Raw genomic sequence first — 19,627 nt, 5'->3', positions numbered from 1 at the left:
AATGTGTTTTATTCTAAAATTATGCTGGAACATTTTAGTTATTTAAGTACAAACAGGTAGAATCAGTAATTTTGGTACATACAACTGATAAAGGTTAGAACTTTCCAAGTCTTTATAATTCAGTCAGGTATAAAGTTTGTTCCACTACTCTTTGTGTAAAAAATATGTTTCCTAATTTCATTCCTAGATGCTTAGCCATTTTAGGATAGTGCTCCATTGTTCTGGATTTGTTCAGTTTTACTGGGTCTGTACCGTTGGATGCTATCATTTCAAACACTTCAAGTAGATTTCTGTTCAACCTGATAATCCCAAATGAATACAACTGAAATTGCATTATAATTTAACCCTTCAAATACTGAAAGTACATTGCATTTCCTATACTATTTCCAGGAATTGTATAGCTTTCTTGAGATGTGGTACAGAAGATGAATACATATCATAGATGGTGCCTAACTAAAGCTCATTGTAATGAAATTGCTACTCCTGTATTCCAGCCCTATTGACAGGAAAATGATCTATTAGGTGCAGTGTGGGTTCTATAAATTTATGCATACTTTGCTCCCCTTGTTTCATTATTAAGAAATATTGTCTTCAATGTGGATAATCTCAATCTGATTTAGTTCTGGAAATTCACTTATGTCCTGATCCGTTAATTTCTGTGGACCAGTTTCATATTAGTAGGAGTGTTCATTCCAGGCCTAGGCAAGTTTACATTAGAAAGAGAGTGAGAAATTACCAGCAAGTAAAAAATAGCAAACAAAGAAGAGCTGTGTTTAATTTTATGTCTACTACTCCAATCTAGATATTAATACTATTACTTCATATTAGTTCAGATTTGTACTAAGGTTTATGTGTGAATAGATGTTCACCTTCTAATATAGCCAAATTTAATTCTTAGTCTTCTATCTTTAAGTCAGCATTTTAGCTCATCCTGCAATCAACATAGTTCTGTAGGAACTTAATACTTACACTGGCTGTAATCTTGAACACTGTAGAGATGACATGTATACCTTTTGTATCAGGATCTTTCTGTACACTACAATGGAAAGTTGCATTTGATTATTTTACAGTGCAGATCTCAACTTTAGTTCTTTCATTGGTTTGAGATCTAATTGCGAGAACCTTCGTAAATTAATATAGAACACAGAACATAGAACATAGAATAGTACAGCACAGTACAGGCCCTTCGGCCCACAATGTTGTGCCGACCCTCAAACCCTGCCTCCCATATAAGCCCCCACCTTAGATTCCTCCATATACCTGTCTAGTAGTCTCTTAAACTTCACTAGTGTATCTGCCTCCACCACTGACTCAGGCAGTGCATTCCACGCACCAACCACTCTCTGAGTAAAAAACCTTCCTCTAATATCCCCCTTGAACTTCCCACCCCTTACCTTAAAGCCATGTCCTCTTGTATTGAGCAGTGGTGCCCTGGGGAAGAGGCACTGGCTATCCACTCTATCTATTCCTCTTATTATCTTGTATACCTCTATCATGTCTCCTCTCATCCTCCTTCTCTCCAAAGAGTAAAGCCCTAGCTCCCTTAATCTCTGATTATAATGCATACCTTCTAAACCAGCAGCACCCTGGTAAATCTCCTCTGTACCCTTTCCAATGCTTCCACATCCTTCCTATAGCGAGGTGACCAGAACTGGACACAGTACTCCAAGTGTGGCCTAACCAGAGTTTTATAGAGCTGCATCATTACATCGCGACTCTTAAACTCTATCCCTTGACTTATGAAAGCTAACACCCCATAAGCTTTCTTAACTACCCTATCCACCTGTGAGGCAACTTTCAAGGATCTGTGGACATGTACCCCGAGATCTCTCTGCTCCTCCACACTACCAAGTATCCTGCCATTTACTTTGTACTCTGCCTTGGAGTTTGTCCTTCCAAAGTGTACCACCTCACACTTCTCCGGGTTGAACTCCATCTGCCACTTCTCAGCCCACTTCTGCATCCTATCAATGTCTCTCTGCAATCTTTGACAATCCTCTACACCATCTACAACACCACCAACCTTTGTGTCATCTGCAAACTTGCCAACCCACCCTTCTACCCCCACATCCAGGTTGTTAATAAAAATCACGAAAAGTAGAGGTCCCAGAACAGATCCCTGTGGGATACCACTAGTCACAATCCTCCAATCTGAATGTACTCCCTCCACCACCACCCTCTGCCTTCTGCAGGCAAGCCAATTCTGAATCCACCTGGCCAAACTTCCCTGGATCCCATGCCTTCTAACTTTCTGAATAAGCCTACCATGTGGAACCTTGTCAAATGCCTTACTAAAATCCATATAGATCACATCCACTGCACTACCCTCATCTATATGCCTGGTCACCTCCTCAAAGAACTCTATCAGGCTTGTTAAACACGATCTGCCCTTCACAAAGCCATGCTGACTGTCCCTGATCAGACCATGATTCTCTAAATGCCTATAGATCCTATCTCTAAGAATCTTTTCCAACAGCTTTCCCACCACAGACGTAAGGCTCACTGGTCTATAATTACCCGGACTATCCCTACTACCTTTTTTGAACAAGGGAACAACATTCGCCTCCCTCCAATCCTCTGGTACCATTCCCGTGGACAACGAGGAAATAAAGATCCTAGCCAGAGGCTCAGCAATCTCTTCTCTTGCCTCATGGAGCAGCCTGGGGAATATTCCGTCAGGCCTCGGGGACTTATCTGTCCTAATGTATTTTAACAACTCCAACACCTCCTCTCCCTTAATATCAACACGCTCCAGAACATCAACCTCACTCATATTATCCTCACCATCATCAAGTTCCCTCTCATTGGTGAATACCGAAGAGAAGTATTCATTGAGGACCTCGCTCAATTCCACAGCCTCCAGGCACATCTTCCCACCTTTATCTCTAATCGGTCCTACCTTCACTCCTGTCATCCTTTTTTTCTTCGCATAATTGAAGAATGCCTTGGGGTTTTCCTTTACCCTACTCGCCAAGGCCTTCTCATGCCCCCTTCTTGCTCTTCTCAGCCCCTTCTTAAACTCCTTTCTTGCTTCCCTATGTTCCTCAATAGACCCATCTGATCCTTGCTTCCTAAACCTCATGTATGTTGCCTTCTTCCACCTGACTAGATTTTCCAACTCACTTGTCACCCATGGTTCCTTCACCCTACCATTCTTTATCTTCCTCACCGGGACAAATTTATCCCTTACATCCCGCAAGAGATCTCTAACCATCGACCACATGTCCATAGTACATTTCCCTGCAAAAACATCATCCCAATTCACACCCGCAAGTTCTACCCTTATAGCCTCATAATTTGCCTCTCCCCAATTAAAAGTTTTCCTGTCCTCTCTGATTCTATCCTTTTCCATGATAATGCTAAAGGCCAGGGAGCGGTGGTCACTGTCCCCCAGATGCTCACCCACTGAGAGATCTGTGACCTGACCCGGTTCATTACCTAGTACTAGATCTAGTATGGCATTCCCCCTGGTCAGCCTGTCCACATACTGTGACAGGAATCCATCCTGGACACACTTAACAAACTCTGCCCCATCTAAACCCTTGGAACTAATCAGGTGCAAATCAATATTAGGGAAGTTAAAGTCACCCATGATAACAACCCTGTTATTTTTGCACCTTTCCAAAATCTGTCTCCCAATCTGCTCCTCTGTATCTCTGCTGCTACCAGGGGGCCTATAGAATACCCCCAGTAAAGTAATTGCTCCCTTCCTGTTCCTGACATCCACCCATATTGACTCAAAAGAGGATCCTGCTACATTACCCACCCTTTCTGTAGCTGTAATAGTATCCCTGACCAGTAATGCCACCCCTCCTCCCCTTTTTCCACCCTCCCTATCCCTTTTAAAGCACTGAAATCCAGGAATATTGAGAATCCATTCCTGCCCTGGTGCCAGCCAAGTCTTTGTAATGGCCACTACATCATAATTCCATGTATGTATCCAAGCTCTCAGTTCATCACCTTTGTTCCTGATGCTTCTTGCATTGAGGTACACACATTTCAGCCCTTCTACCTTACTGTCTTTACACTGTTTATTCTGCTTCTCTTTCCTCAAAGCCTCTCTGTATGTTAGATCTGGCTTTACTCCATGCACTTCTTTCACAGCTCTATCGCGCTGGGTTCCATCCCCCTCGCAAATTAGTTTAAACCCTCCCGAACCATGCTAGCAAACCTACCTGCAAGGATATTGCTCCCCCTTGAGTTCAGGTGCAACCCATCCAATCTGTACAGGTCCCACCTTCCCCAGAAGAGATCCCAATGATCTAAAAATCTAAAACCTTGCTCCCTGCACCAACTCCTCAGCCACGCATTCAACTGCCATCTCCTCCAATTCTTACCATCACTGTCACGTAGCACTGGCAGCAATCCTGAGAACGTCACCCTTGAGGTCCTGTTCTTCAGCCTTCTGCCTAATTCCCGAAACTCACCCTTCAGAACCTCATCCCTCTTCCTGCCTATGTCATTGGTCCCAACATGTATCACGACTTCTGGTTGCTTTCCCTCTCGTACCAGGATGTCATGCACCCGGTTAGAGACATCCCGGACCCTGGCACCCGGGAGGCAACAAACCATGTGGGTGTCCTTCCCACGTCCACAAAATCTCCTGTCTGCTCCCCTGACTATAGAGTCTCCAATGATGACAGCTCTCCTCTTCTCCGTCCCACCCTTCTGCACCACAGGGTCAGACTCAGTGCCGGAGGCCCTGCCACCGTGGCTCACACCTGGTCGGTTGTCCCTGCCAACAGTATCCAGGATGATAAACTTATTATTCAGGGGAATGGCTACAGGGGTGCTCTGCACTACCTGTCTGCTCACCTTCGCTTTCCCCCCTCTGACTGTCACCGAACAACCTGCTTCCGACAGCCTAGGTGTGACTACCTCCCTGTAGCTCTCATCTATGACTGCCTCATTCTCCCTTATGAGTCAAAGGTCGTCGAGCTGCTGCTCCAGATTCCTTACATGGTCTTCCAGATCGCTCAGCCGTATGCACTTCTGGCAGATGTGACTCTGCGGGAGAGGGGAGTTCCCCCAAGACTGCCACATCTCACATGAGAGGCACATCACCGTCTCAGGAGACATTGTAAAAACTAACTGCGAGCTAGCTTGTCCTCCGCCTCTTCTCGTCGAAGCCTTTCGAGTCAAAGCCTCAAAGCTCCACTCCTTCACTGGCCCACTCACGCACTGGCCGCTTCGCTTGAGCTATCCCTCTATTTATCTGTTTGAGCTTTTGAAAATGTTTGGTCACCTGACCATGGAATATACCAGTAAATTATTAAACTTGACAAGCAGCTTATCTTTTGCTCCTGCTTTCTCTGATTTAATGAAAAGTAAAACAGGAGATCTGATACAGTGCCTGAGGTAAATTAATGTCAGCGATAGAGTCTGCAGGTCCTAGAGCCACAGGTAACACAAAAGATTCTGCAGATGCTGGAAATCCACAGTAGCGTGCACAAAAGGCTGGAGAAACTCAGCTGGTCAGGCAGCATCTATGGAAAGGAACAAAGAGTCAACTACACCTACCGATTCACCTCCTCTCTCCCCACCATTCAGAACCCCAAACAGTCTTTCCAAGTGGGGCAGCAAGTCTGTCGGGGTCATCTGCTTTATCCCATGCCCCCAGTGCAGCCTCCCCTACATCGGTGAGATCCAATGTAAATTGGGGACTGCTTTTTTGAGCACCTTTGTTCCATCCACAACAAACAGGAATTCCTGGTGGTCAACTGTTTTAATTCCACTGTACATTCCCATTCCAACATGTCAGTCCATAGCTTCCTCTACTGCTACGATGAGGCCTTTCACAGGTTGGAGGAGCAGTGGCAACCTGACAGCATGAACACTGATTTCTTTAACTTCCAGTAATTCTTCCCCTCCCCCTTCTCTCTTTTTCCATTTCCCCATTCCGGCTCCCCTCTTACCACTTCTCTTAACCTAACCTACCTATCGCCTCTCTTTGGTGCCTCTCCTCCTCCCATTTCTCCCATGGCCCACTCTCCTTTCCAATCAGATTCCTTCTACTTAAATCTTTTACCTTTCCCACCTATCATCTGCCAGATCCCCACTTCATTTTCCCCCTTCCCACCCACCAACCTTCCTCCTCACCTGGCTTTACCTATCACCTTCAAGCTTGTACTCCTTCCCCTCCCTCCAGCTTCTTATTCTGGCTTCTTCTCCCTTCCTTTCCAGTCCTGATGTTCTAGCATGAGACGTCGATTCTTTATTGCTTTCCATCAATGCTGCCTGAACTGCTGAGTCCCTCCAGCATTTTGTGTGTGTTACTCTAGAGCCACAGGTAATTCCTCTTTCAGGAAAGTGGATAACCATGATCAAGAATATTGCTTGCAAGAGAGTGAACTATGCACCTGGAGCCTGAGATGTGTATATGGAGGAAAAATGAGAAAGAATACTGAAGATTTAGAAAGGGAACTGGCTGGTCTGATTAACATAGTTAAACAACTAGAAAAATATACACGGTTACCTACATATATATATATATATATAGGATGAGGATAATTATTGGTAGAATTTCAATATTAGGGAAAGGAGAGATGTTCATCTGGAAAAATTAGGAACTTTATGAATAATTGCTATATCGTAATAATTGTATTGCTATATTTATGCTCTATTCTTGGTTGGTGCGGCTGTAACGAAACCCAATTTCCCTCGGGATCAATAAAGTATATCTATCTATCTATCTAATTGACAGAACAGTGTGGAAAGAAAAATATGCAACCTTCATAAGTAGACACAAGAGACTACAAATCTGAGGGAACGCCAAAAGGTGATCCTCTAAAAATTAAAATAACTAACCTGGTTTCATTGCAAAATAAAGCAAAGACCTATACTGCAGTGACAGACAACATTTAAATTGAATAGGTAAAGAATTTACAAACAGAAAGTTTACAAGGATGTTGGCAGGACTTACAGACCTGAGTTATGGAACTTCATTCTCTGGAGTGTTAGGGAAATTTTATGGAGGTATGCAAAACTATGAGGGGTATAGATAGGGTAAATACATGCAGGCTCCCCCCCCCCACCCCGCCAAGGATGGGTGAGACTTGAACTAGAGGTCATTGGTTTAGGATGAAAGTGTAATTATTTAAAGGGACCCTGAGGGGAAACTTCTTCACTTAGAGGGTGGTGCAAATGTGGAATGAGCTGCCAGTGGACGGGGTGGGTATGGGATTAATTGCAACATTTGACAGAAGTTTAGATAGATACAAAGATAAGAGGGGTATGGTGGGTTATTTTCTTGTGGAAGTAACTGGGACTAGGCAGAACAAACACGTCCACATGGAGTAGATGGGGCAAAGGGCCTGTTTCTGTACTGTAGTGCTCTGTGGCTCTATAAAAATGAAAGATATATAAATTCCGCAAAATTTGTGGAATTTGTGGAATGCTCTGCCATGGACTGTGGTGGAGGCCAAGTCCGTGGGTATATTTAAGGCGGAAGTTGATAGTTTCCTGATCAGTCAGGGCATCAAAGGATATGGTGAGAAGGCAAGTGTATGGGGTTAAGTGGGATCCAAGATTAGCCATGATGGAACGGCAGAGTAGACTCGATGGGCTGAATGGCCTAATTCTGCTCCTATGTCTTATGGATACTGAACCTCCGCTCATGCAAAATTTCATTCAAATGCACTAGATATGGAGGAACTTGGCTAACTTATTCCTTTTTATCAACAAGTTTGTAAGCCTATCTTTCTGAAGTGAGAATGTAGTTAGAATTATGTGGCTGAGTCAGCTATAAAAGATGAAAATGCAAGCCATCTAAAAGAACTGTTTCAAAGGGAAAGTGTTGAAGCAGAGCTGAAAAGTGCAAGAAGCAAAGCAAATAATGAAACTTATTTCAAGGAATTAAACATTGTGTACAGAAAGCTGAGCTGAAAAATAATCAGTAGGAGCACGAGTGATTTTCTGGTAAACCACAGTGAAGTTCAGACATTAATGTCATTGTTATTCCCAAACCCTGAAAGACTGCACCTTCACTTACAAAAAAAAAACAGAAAAAAAAGTTTTTAGCTCATTATTTAAACTTTGAGCTGTGGGAATGCAGTATGAATCCCATGAATAGAAAATCGGGGGGAGTGGGGGTTGGATGACAATGTGAGCAACTCAGTTGAGGTATAGAATATTAATTTACATTAAGCTCCAGTAAATCAAAAAGAGTTGCAAATTTCATTAACAGAATGTCCAACCTGAAAGTCGTTATTGTTTTCTATCAACGTTTAAATTATGAGGGACCTCCACAGAAAATATCAGACCCTGTAGGTCCAAGGTTAAAGCTAGGGAAATGGATTTAAAATAATTGCTAAAGTAATTGGAATGGAGGTGAGGAAAAGATTTTGCCCAGAGGTTTGCCAAGGTCTGGATGTCTGCCTAAAAAGAATGCAGAGGATATGGCGAGAAGGCAGGTGTATGGGATCGAGTGGTGTCTGGGATCATCCATGATGGAATAGCAGAGCAGACTCAATGGTCAGAGTGGCCTAATTCTACTCCTATGTCTTATGGTCTTTTGGAATGTGCAAATAATGTGGAATATGAATGAAGGCAAATGTTCGGAGGTAAGATGCTGAAACAGGAACTTGCTGTGGCAGCAGTGAATTATGATCTTGTGGAAATAGTGTTAATATGGCTAAAACCTGAACAAGAAACAAAAACTTCGTGAATACTCTACTGCACAACCTGCTCATCAGCTTGATAGTATGTGAAAGTAGAAAACTAGGAAATGAATTACTGTATTTACAATTCTATTCAACAGTACCAAACAGTGCTCTCCTTGCTAATCATTCATGATGCAAAAAGATGTTCCAAAATTGCAATACATCTTAAGGACAATGAAATAAGCAGAACTCATTCTGTTGTCTTGGGATTCAGTTAAGATCAGGAAGTAAGCACAGTTTTTTAAAAAGGGGCTACCTCATTGAAATTAGGGTACAACTAAATCAAATAAACTGAAGTAGTTTGTTCAATAATTGGATGGGAAGTAAAACATCTTAATGGTAATATAGTGGTATTGTGAATGCTAATACAGGTTTCCCCCACCATCCGAAGGTAGAGCGTTCCTATGAAATGGTTCGTAAGCCGAAATGTCATAATGCAAAGAAGCAATTACCATTTATTTATATGGGAAAATTTTGTGAGCGTTTGCAGACCCAAAAATAACCTACCAAATCATGCCAAATAACACATAAAACCTAAAATAACAGTAACATATAGTAAAAACAGGAATGATATGATAAATATACAGCCTATATAAAGTAGAAATACTTCTCTACAACGATTGCCTGCACAGATCTCCATAGCAAAAATCTCACGCAAGCGCTCTTGGCAGAAAATCTCACGTAAGCACTGTTGGCATAAACACGCTCTCCAGTAACCTTTAAACTATGAAGCTGCCAAATCTACCAAATAACACGTAAAAATACACAGCCTATATAAAGTAGAAATAATGTATGTACAGTGTAGTATCACTTACGGGAATTAGGAAGACATCGAGCACACTGATGGCGTGTTAGACTGAGTCGTCGCAGGTTGGGTGGTGCAGTGGCCCCCACCCTCCAGGCCGCCGACTGGTACATTGCTGTGAAGCACGCAGGGGTAGCCGGGAGGCACACAGCATGTCTTTAAGAAAAAAGCCAAAATAAACGTGCTAATTAATTAGGTGCTGCCCGGCACGTAAATGTCGGCACAGATCAGAGGCAATTGCTGATTGCATTGGCACTGATCTGTGTCGACAATTACGTGGTAGGCAGCACCTAATTAATTAGCATGTTTATTTCAGTTTTTTTCTTAAAGATGTGGTGTGTGCCTCCCGGCTACCGCTGCATTCTCCGCGAATTGGTACAGTATCTGTCCGGGGCTCGGGGGTTGGTGTGGTGGGACATGGGGGTGTCATCTCATCGTCGATCAGGGCAGGCAGCTCATCTTCTCATATGACTGCTTGCCTCGATGTCGAAGGTCGAGGTTCGTCGTCTGCTATGGCTGATGTGGAAGGCTTGCTTGACTGCTGAGCCTCGAGCATTTTTCTATCACACAGTTCTTTGTAGGGTCTCAAAACATCCTGCAAATATCCCTTTCAAAATTAAAGTCGTACTTTATCATTGCAGCAAAAATCTCACGCAGTTGCTTCATGTTCAGTTCCTGGACGACTTCACTTCCGCTACTGCATTCAGTTTCGATTGTTATCCTTTCCTTTTCCAATTGCATCAGCTCTTCATCTATCAGTTCTTGGTCATGGGATGCCAACACCTCTTCAACATCATCTTCGTCAGCTTCCACAAGCCAAACTCACTTTGTCCTTGCTTCGTTCACCACGATCGAAACGCTTAATTATGTCTAGTTTTACGCTAAGTGTAACATCCTTACGAACTCTTTCAGGCTTTTCCGACACCTTAGGACTCATCTTGCTAACGGCTGCTGAATGCAACGTGCTTAAGCAATGCCGGCGAGAATCCGGGAGAGAGCGGCTGCTCGGGGTGCGCGCTGCCTCTTATCGCGCGCTGCCTTTCTTTGTAACAGTGAAAACACCTTCTGAAAGCAAAAACAGGGTACTAATGTAGGTCTTTCATAACAGTGAGGTTTCGTAAAGCGAATGTTCGAAAAGCGGGGGACACCGGTACCAAAAACCACCAGATTTTATTCAAAGTTCATTGATGCATAAAATTTGTTCCACTACTTTTCATGTAAAAATGTTTCCTAAGTTCATTGCTATATACTTAGCCATCTTAGGATACGAAAGTGAAAAGGTGAAAGGAAATCTGGTTTATAGATATGCTTTGCAAAAAGAAACAAGAGGAAAACCATTGTTGTGAATGAAAGAACAGCAGGAACACACGGCTAAATCTTGCAGAAGAAAACACTGCTGTTTTAGTGATATCTACTGTTAATAATACATAAATTGTATAACAAATTAATAGATTAAAAGAATCTCTACAACTACCTAAACAACAGGAATTCTGCAGATGCTGGAAATTCAAGCAACACACATAAAAGTTGCTGGTGAACGCAGCAGGCCAGGCAGCATCTCTAGGAAGAGGTGCAGTTGACGTTTCAGGCCGAGACCCTTCGTCAGGACTGACAAAGGGTCTCGGCCTGAAACGTCGACTGCACCTCTTCCTAGAGATGCTGCCTGGCCTGCTGCGTTCACCAGCAACTTTTATGTGTGTTTCTACAACTGCCTAGTTAATTTATACCATTGCTCTTTGCACAGGTAATTATTTTTGAGAACTTGCTAGATTTGCATATTAATTAAAGTTAAAATTGTGATATAAAGTGAGAAATACAATATCAATGTCATAAAACTGCTCATACAATATCAACATCTCTGCCCTGAAAGGGAGCAATTTGAATGTACAGTAGCTGAACAGTTCTTAAGAGTAGACATTAGCTTCAAAAAGAATTTTAACACATCACGGTACAGGAACTGTAGGCGCCATGGTAGTGTTCTGAAGTTTGGAATTAAATTCTGGCACCACTCTCTAAAGAGTTTGTACATTCTCTCCGTGGCATACGTGGGTTTTCTCTGGGTGCACTGGTTTCCTCCCACAGTCCACAGACATACCGGTGAATTGATCATTGTAAACAGTCCTGTGATTAAGTTACAGTTAATGGGGTTTGATGGGGGTTGCTGGGGCGATGTGGCTCAAAGGGCTGGAACAGCATATTCTGTGCCCATTCGCCAAATAAGTAGTATGTTTTTCTTTGCTATAAGCATTCCAACAAGTTACCATACAAAAACATTTTCAGCTGACGCAGATGATAAAATCCTAATAGTATATGGCATGAGATTCCTTCTTCTTGTGAGATCTCTAATAGTGCAACATATTAAAAGGGTGATTTGAAGAACAAAAGCATTGCGGTTGAGGTTAGCCATGCTTGAAATCAAAATTTTAGCCTCATGCCATAAGAGGACAGGGAAAAAGTGAAAGCTACCAAAATGAAGTCTGAAAACAAATATATTTCCTTAAAGTATTTGGTAAGAAAGATGTTAACAACATATTTTGTTAAAATATATTTCAATTATAATCAAGCATTTTTAAAATGAAAAGCAAAAAGAAGCTACAGATACTGGAAATTCTTAGCCATCTGTTAACGTCTTTGTGGAAAGAAATAAGGTAAAATTTGAGGTTGATGATCTTCCACCACAACTAAGAAAACTTGGAAATCAAAACTTTTTAAAAAATTACTGAGAAGGCTGAGGGCTGATGATACCGAAGGGAATGTCTGTGATATGGTAGAAACCAAACAACACAAGCAATGGTGATTCTAGCTGTGGTTGGTGAAGGCTTGTTTGCCATAAGTATTCTGCCTGAAGGAGGTGGAAACAGAAGGAGATAAATGAAAATAGAGGAGGGAGAGAGATAAAAAGGAAAGGTGGAAAAAAATTTTTCTGGAACTCTACAATTTCAGACTGGTGGTGCAAAAACACTGGAGATACTGGAAATCAGAAATACTCAGCCAGTCAGGCAGCTTTTATGGAAGGAAAAACATACCTAACATTTCAGGTTGATGACCTATCATCGTAAATGACCAGTTCATTTATAAAATGGAAAGGTTGGCCATGTGACATTGATGAATTGGCAAGTCCTAACAGTTGTAATATGCCATATCAAAAGATATTAACTTTTCCTCAGATTTATATTAAGCTCCTTTAGATCAATTTAAAAGCCAAAGACAGGGAGGTCTGAGTGGGAATGGAGTGGAAAATTAAAGTTCAAATCAACTGGAAGCTTAGGGTCACCGAAGAGAACCAAACAGGGGTATTCTGGAAAGCAGTCACCTCCATTCAGAGGCTTTCTCACATTCAGTGGAGATCACATCACAAATTCTGAATTCTGAATGCCAAATTGGAAGCGGTACTAGTAAATCACTGCTTCACATAGAAAGAATGCTTGGGCCTGCGGATGGTGAAAAGGTGCTGCATTCATAGGGTGGATATTGGCAGAGATGGGAGAGTGAACCACAGTACTGTGGAGGCAAAGATGGTTTTGGAGTGTTGAAAAGTATGAGAGAGAATGATGGATCTTGTATTAGCATTACATTGACAGTGGTGGAAATTACAAAAATGGTCCATTGAATGTGCAGACTGACAATCTGGAAAGTGAGGATTAGGAAATATTAGTCCTTGTTCTGGGTGGGAGCAAAGTGGGTGAAAACAGACTGAAGAAAACTTAGAAGATGCAATTGAGAGCCCTGTCAACTATGGTAGGTGGAACACAAAGGTTGGAAATATAAAGATATAATGGAAACAGTAATGGGTAATGTTTCATCAGATTAGAAATATCAGAGGAGGAGAAACTGGGAGAACAGAACAGAGTCATCAGATGTAGCGGTTACTTGAAAACAAACCAAAACGACTGAGGAAGTAAGCCAGGGTAATCAACACTGTAAGAACTGCTTCCAAATAACAAATTTCCAAATCGATCCTTTATTACAAACCCAGCAAAGATGAACGATCTTGTAGCGATAAAAACTAATGAAACTAAATTAGTGATATAGTGACCTTAGTGTTTAAATCAGCATTTAAGCCATACTAAGCATAATTAGCAGTCAAACTAAATTAGCATTCCAATTAGAGTAGTTAGTGTATTTAAACGGTCAACAAAAAAATATTCCCCATGGCTAACAACTAATTAACCCAAAGCGTGAATGTGTATCTATACTCATCTGTTTTTTCCATGCCCCAACCCACATGAGATTACCATAATAAATGTGCCACAAGATACCAAACAGTACAGACAGAAAATAGATACATAGCTCCTACAGACGGAAAAAAATAGATACTTGGCTCCTACAGACTGAAAAAAATAGATACTTGGCTCCTACAGACTGAAAAGATAGATACATGGCTTCTACATCACAGCCCCTAATTATTACATAACAATTACAACTACACACTACTAAAATAGAAGACATGAAATCTTCAAGGACAACCATCTTAACATTTATATAGATGTCCTCTTTCTTCTTCCAGTCAAGTTATGTATGTATCAGTCATCTAGACCAGAGGTTACCGGCAATTAGCCAGTGCAGAGTGATCCTTACCACCACTCTCTGTCAAGTCAGTCAGCCTCCTGTAGAAGACAGACCTTGGTTATAGGTCTGTCCAGACAGCTGGGCTTGGTCTTGATGTGCCACTGCTGCACAAATCCTCTTTTGTCTGCAGAAGCTTCAATGACTCTTCCCATGATCCATGACAAAGGCCTGGTGGAAACCTTCTTCATCAAGATTCTGTATCTTTATGTTGGAATTGAGGACCTTTTGCACAGGTCTGATCAACCTCTCCCATGTTCCTCCATGATATGAACCAGCTGGGGGGGGGGTTAAAAATCCACTTAATTCCTTTTTGAAGAAGGACATCACTGATATGCGAATGATTCCACTTCTCAAAGGCTTCTGGCAGCTCACCCATCTCCAACAAAGTCTGTCGCATTATCAGAGTGCAGTTCATGAACCTGTCCTCATCTTGCTATAAAGCGTTGAAGTACATTAACAAAGGAATCTGTGTTTCAAGAAGAGCCACTTCAATGTGAACAGCTCATATAGCTAGACAGATAAATATGACCCCGTACCTCTTCACTGTACTCCTGCTCTTCACTTCAAAAGGTCCAAAGTAGTCCACTCCTACACTTGTAAATAGAGGTTTATATGACGAGACCTTGTCCAGAGGTAAATCTGCCATATGCAAACATCCTGGAGCTGCATGCAACAATCAACAAACAACATACTTAGAAAGGATTCTTCTTCCAGCTGCACCAGCACCAGGAGTCCAATATCTTTGGTGCAACCTGGATAACATATGGTTACAGCCACCATGTCCCACCACTTGATGTACATACCCCGAAATGAGGTTTGAGATATGAAGATTCTTTGTCGATATAACAGGATGTTTAGACTCTTCAGGCCTAACTGCCCTACTACACCATCCATGAACTCTCAAGACACCATCTTCAAGTACTGGATTGAACTTGAAAAGTTGGCAGCACGTCCTTTTCACATTTTCTCCCTTTGCAAACTTGAGAATTCATCTGGAAATCTCTTCCTTTGGTAAAATCCTATGATCTCCATTTCAGCCTTTCTGAGCTCCTCCACTGAGAGATAATCTCAGCCAATCTACCCTTCGGCCTTCTCAATCTCTCTCTCTAAAGAATACCTTTGTTTATCTTCGTCTAAGTCAGAACCAAGCAAGATCATAGAACATAGAATAGTACAGCACATTACAGGCCCTTCAGCCCACAATGTTGTGCTGATCCTCAAACCCTGCCTGCCATATAACCCCCCACCTTAAGTTCCTCCATATACCTGTCTATCAATACCAGATCGATGTTCAGTTGCTTCCTCTTCTGACTAAGAAACAGGAGCGTTCTTTGATTTTAATACTTTTTTTTCAAGATTTTCAAAAAAAAAACGAAATCAACAGGAGCAAGTTCTTAAATCTAAGAATCTAGGCCACTATCTTCCTCAAGTGGGTCCAAGATGAGAAGTAATGGATTATACATGCAACTGTGTTCATGGTTTCTTCGATCTACATGGCATTTATTGTAATATGTGTCATGACTTCAGGATCATTTAACATAAGTTCTTCACAACAATTGGGATTCGCAGGCCATTCCATTTCAAGTTGAAGAAGATACCGAGGCCCTGACACCCATGTCTCATACTTCAGGAATGCTTTCACCTTCAACCCTCTAGTGGCCTCTTGTGCTGAGGTTGTTTGAAGTGTTTACGTATGTCCATTAAGATGCTTGTGACACCTTAATAGTTTCTGAATCTCTGTTTGCAATGAAGGTTCGGAACCTGGAAGTGTCCTTCCTGATATACTTCAGCACAGAAGGACTACCAGTCCAAAACACTGAGTCATGAAGCTTTATGTGCAACTCCTTCCTCCACAATTTGACCATACGGCTTGGCCTCGTAGCAGCAGTGGGCTCCAAACGAGACACTGAAACTAACTTCAATGGATCTACCATATATTTTCCCATGACAAAAGCACGGTGCACCTGACAGCGCATGTTGTGCAATAATAGGTAGCTCACTGCTCCATAAGGATCTTCACTTGTGTCTGTAAAATGATGTAACTGTATAGCAACAACTTCTCCAAAATCCAGGCGTTTCAAACATCTAACAAACTTGAAGTCTTCCAACTGGCAGAGTTCTTCTGACCAGCTTGTCCACTCATGAGCAACTGATGTTGATACAGTGTCATCCCAGCAAACTCCTCTCTTACATAGATTTTGCAGGATCTTCTTAGCAGATAGCACCACCGAACTCACAATTCCTAAAGAATCATAGATGGAACTAAAACTGTGGAGAGGATCCCCCTTCTTGTGTGTGGTCTATCTTGGATCGTGATCTTAAACTTGAAAGTGTCCGACTGAATGTACCATTGCACACCCAATACTCTCTCCGCTGAAGATATATCTTGATCTAAATCCAAATGCTTCATGTCCCTTGCTCTTTGCTCTGCCTGTTGCCTATCCACTTTGTGAGTCAAAAGCCACATTTAGCACAAATAGATACAAGGTCATGATAGAGAGACACCACTTCTTCCTCAGAGGACACTGACACAAGGCAGTCATCAAAATAGAAGCAATGCAGAACCTTATCCACCGAATTGCAACACAACTGTTATTCATTGTCTTCTGTGCATTTCCTAAGAGCGAAGTTGACACAGCTTGATGATGAAGTTACTCCAAGGAGATGTCCCACCATTCTGAAGTCCACCATTTTTGGTTGAGTTCACTATAAGGCCACCAGAGAAAGCTTAGCAGATCTGCATCTTCTCCTGGTACTTTAATATGATGAAAGGTTGATTCAGTATCTGTCATGATCACCACTGGTTCTTTCATGAAAGTTGTGTAGTTACTGTGAAATGATAAATTCTTCTTAAAACTTCTTCCTTAGATTCAAAGCACGCTGTTCTGCAATCTTCCTGTTACTAGGCAAGTTCACCTTCTTTCTCAAAGGTAAACTAATCTGGAAATGGCCATCCACCAGGTTTGCAGAATTCATAACTAGCTTCATGAACTTGTGATCTTCTCTTTGCAAACCAGCTAGCTCATCCTAACTGCATTCAGCCTTCCCTGACTGCTGCTGCCAAAGTTCATCCAAGTTCAAAACTGAGATCTTGTTAACTGCCAGCTCTGGCTATGCACACTACAGTCTCCTTTCAGTGGTCCATTCACAGTCCAACCCAACATTGTTCTGATTACATAGGGTCCATCATTAACACTGTGTATCACTTGCAACAGTTTCAATGCTTTTGGCACATTCATCCCTATCAGCAGCTCAATTTCTGAATCAATCTCTGGCAAATGGACATGTTTCAGATGAGACCATACCTGGAGATCCCTCTGTCGTGGAATGTTCCCTCCTTGGACAGGCATACTTCCCTGCATATAGATGTTAGGTAGATCACAATAGTTTTCACCACCTAAGCCAGCCACTTCCAATGCTGAAACAATATAGCTACTCATGACTTTCTCTTGATCCATGTGCAAAACACAGCAGTACTCCCCTGAACTAGGAAAGCATAAGTACCCTTCTTAGACTTCACTTGTACTGGAAATATGGGAAGTTTACAATCATGATTACCAGCTCTTGTAAGGCCATTAGATACCAGGGCACTACTCACTGCTGTGTCTGATTCTTTCACGGCTTCTTTTGATTCTGTACACTTTTCATTGGAGTGAATATGAAGTATGTTGGGATGCTTGCCACTGCATACCTTGCATGAAAAACGCCTCCTGCAATCTTTGCTAATATGTCCTGTACACAGACAAAGCAGACATTATTTTCTTTTAGGAAGGCAATCTTCTCACTATGGGCTTTTTTCTCCAGCTGTGGGCAAGAATCCAATGTGTGTTCACCCTCCTAGAACAAGCAAACCTTTTTTGCTAGACGAGACCATTTCCCTTCCACTAGTTCCAATTCAGTTTTAGCTTCACTTCTCACAGTGGCCACAGTAGTGGCAAAGCTGCTTCCTTTAGCCTTAGTATGAAATTGCAACTTAGTTTCATTCACACCTTTTCTTAGGTGATGTAGCATCCTGTATATACCCAAACACTGGGTCTGTAACAATCTGTGTTTGCCTTTCAATAAAATCAACAATGTCAGTGAAAGTAATCTTACAGTTGTGCCTGTTCACAGATCACCATTCTCCGATTACCCCTAAGCACCTAGGGTGACTTCTTTACGACATATTAGCAGGCATGTCCAGCTCATTCATGTACTGCTCTTTTTCCATGGAATTGCAATAGCCTCGAAGAAAAATACTGTAAACTTGAAGAGCTTTCACATCTTCAGATTTAATAGTACCCAAGAAAGAGCCTTTTGGATGTAGATGCAATTTTCTATTTAATACCAAAATGTTCCTGTAGTAAAACCTCAGCTTTAAGATATCCTTCTGAAGGGTCAATGTGCTGGTAACTTCTGACAAGTTCTCTAGGGTGACCTCTAGTGTATTGATAAAGGAAATAGAGGCAGTCGCTATAGATGTTACTCTTGCCTTCAACACTGTTTCCAAAAGCCTTCATGAATGAGTTGGATTGCAATGGATCTCTCTTTAAGGCAAAGATAAAATGTGCTGCTGTTGAAATGTGTCGACTGTTAATTCATTTTGCTTTCTCAAAATATCCATAGTATTGTTTTGACCTCTATCATCTAAAACAAAAGTATTTCAATGCTGTAAGTTAATATCCCCATGAGAACTCTGATCTGTTGGATATGACATTGCTTCAAACTGCCTCGTTAGTGCAAGTTGAGAGTAAACACCCTGAACTACCTCTTGGAGGTCTTGATCATGTTTCACAGACACTTTAGGAATGAAGAAATCAGCATTGACAGTGGATGTTTTTGCTTTTCTTTGTGCCTTTTCAAAATAGGAACTCACACTATAGACCAGTCCTGCACTTTGCACACTTGCCATACTTGAAGCCCTTAGCACATTAACTTTGGCCATAGGTGCAGCAATTTCTTCCTCCAACTTAAAACTATTCCTCCTTTTCCTGGAAAAGCTCTTGCTTTTCCAGCGCATGTTTGTCCTTCAATAATCACCATTATGCAATTAATGCAGCAAAATCAGCCTCCGTTTTAATGTGTTCAAAGGGGGTAGTAGATATAGAAGGCTTTTTTTCCTGCAACAGAACTTCGAACATTGACATTAAACACACTGTCATTCGGTTTCACATCATCTTGTGGGTCCCCTGCTCTATGCGTAGTCAAAACATGTCTTGGAATTTGGGAAATATTGTCTGATGGAAGGTGAGACACATATTGACTTGTTGCAGCAACATGACCTTCAATGTAACATGTTTGGGTCAAACATATGAATGCACTGCAATAACAATCAATGTTTGAAATTGGTTCTGTTTATCTGTAGACTGGTGTTCCATTTGGTATAACTATTTTTTTGTTGACAAAATGTAGCGGTTACTTAAAAACAAATCAAAACCACTGAGAGACTAAGCCAGGGTAATTGACACTGTACGATGTGCATCCAAATAACTAATTTCCACACTGAAAAAGGTACATTCGATCCTTTATTATGAAACCAGTAAAGACTAACAATTTGTAGTGATAAATAAACTAACAAAACTAAATTAGTGATATAACGAATTTAGCGTTCAAA

At 41.6% G+C, this 19,627-nt stretch overlaps 1 protein-coding gene across 2 annotated transcripts in view; it reads right to left on the bottom strand.

Moving 5' to 3' along the window:
• The window catches only part of cfap300 (cilia and flagella associated protein 300), a 76,594-nt gene that overhangs the window by 6,505 nt on the left and 50,462 nt on the right, over positions 1 to 19,627 (bottom strand). For both annotated transcript variants that reach the window (XM_072263457.1, XM_072263456.1), the window contains exon 6: positions 970 to 1,036. In XM_072263457.1, the coding sequence (XP_072119558.1) occupies positions 970 to 1,036 (67 nt within the window). The remainder of the gene's footprint in view (positions 1 to 969; positions 1,037 to 19,627) is intronic.

Source organism: Mobula birostris, chromosome 7, assembly GCF_030028105.1.
Source record: "Mobula birostris isolate sMobBir1 chromosome 7, sMobBir1.hap1, whole genome shotgun sequence".
NCBI classification, from domain to species: domain Eukaryota; kingdom Metazoa; phylum Chordata; class Chondrichthyes; order Myliobatiformes; family Myliobatidae; genus Mobula; species Mobula birostris.
This window is presented reverse-complemented; position numbering and strand designations above follow the sequence as displayed.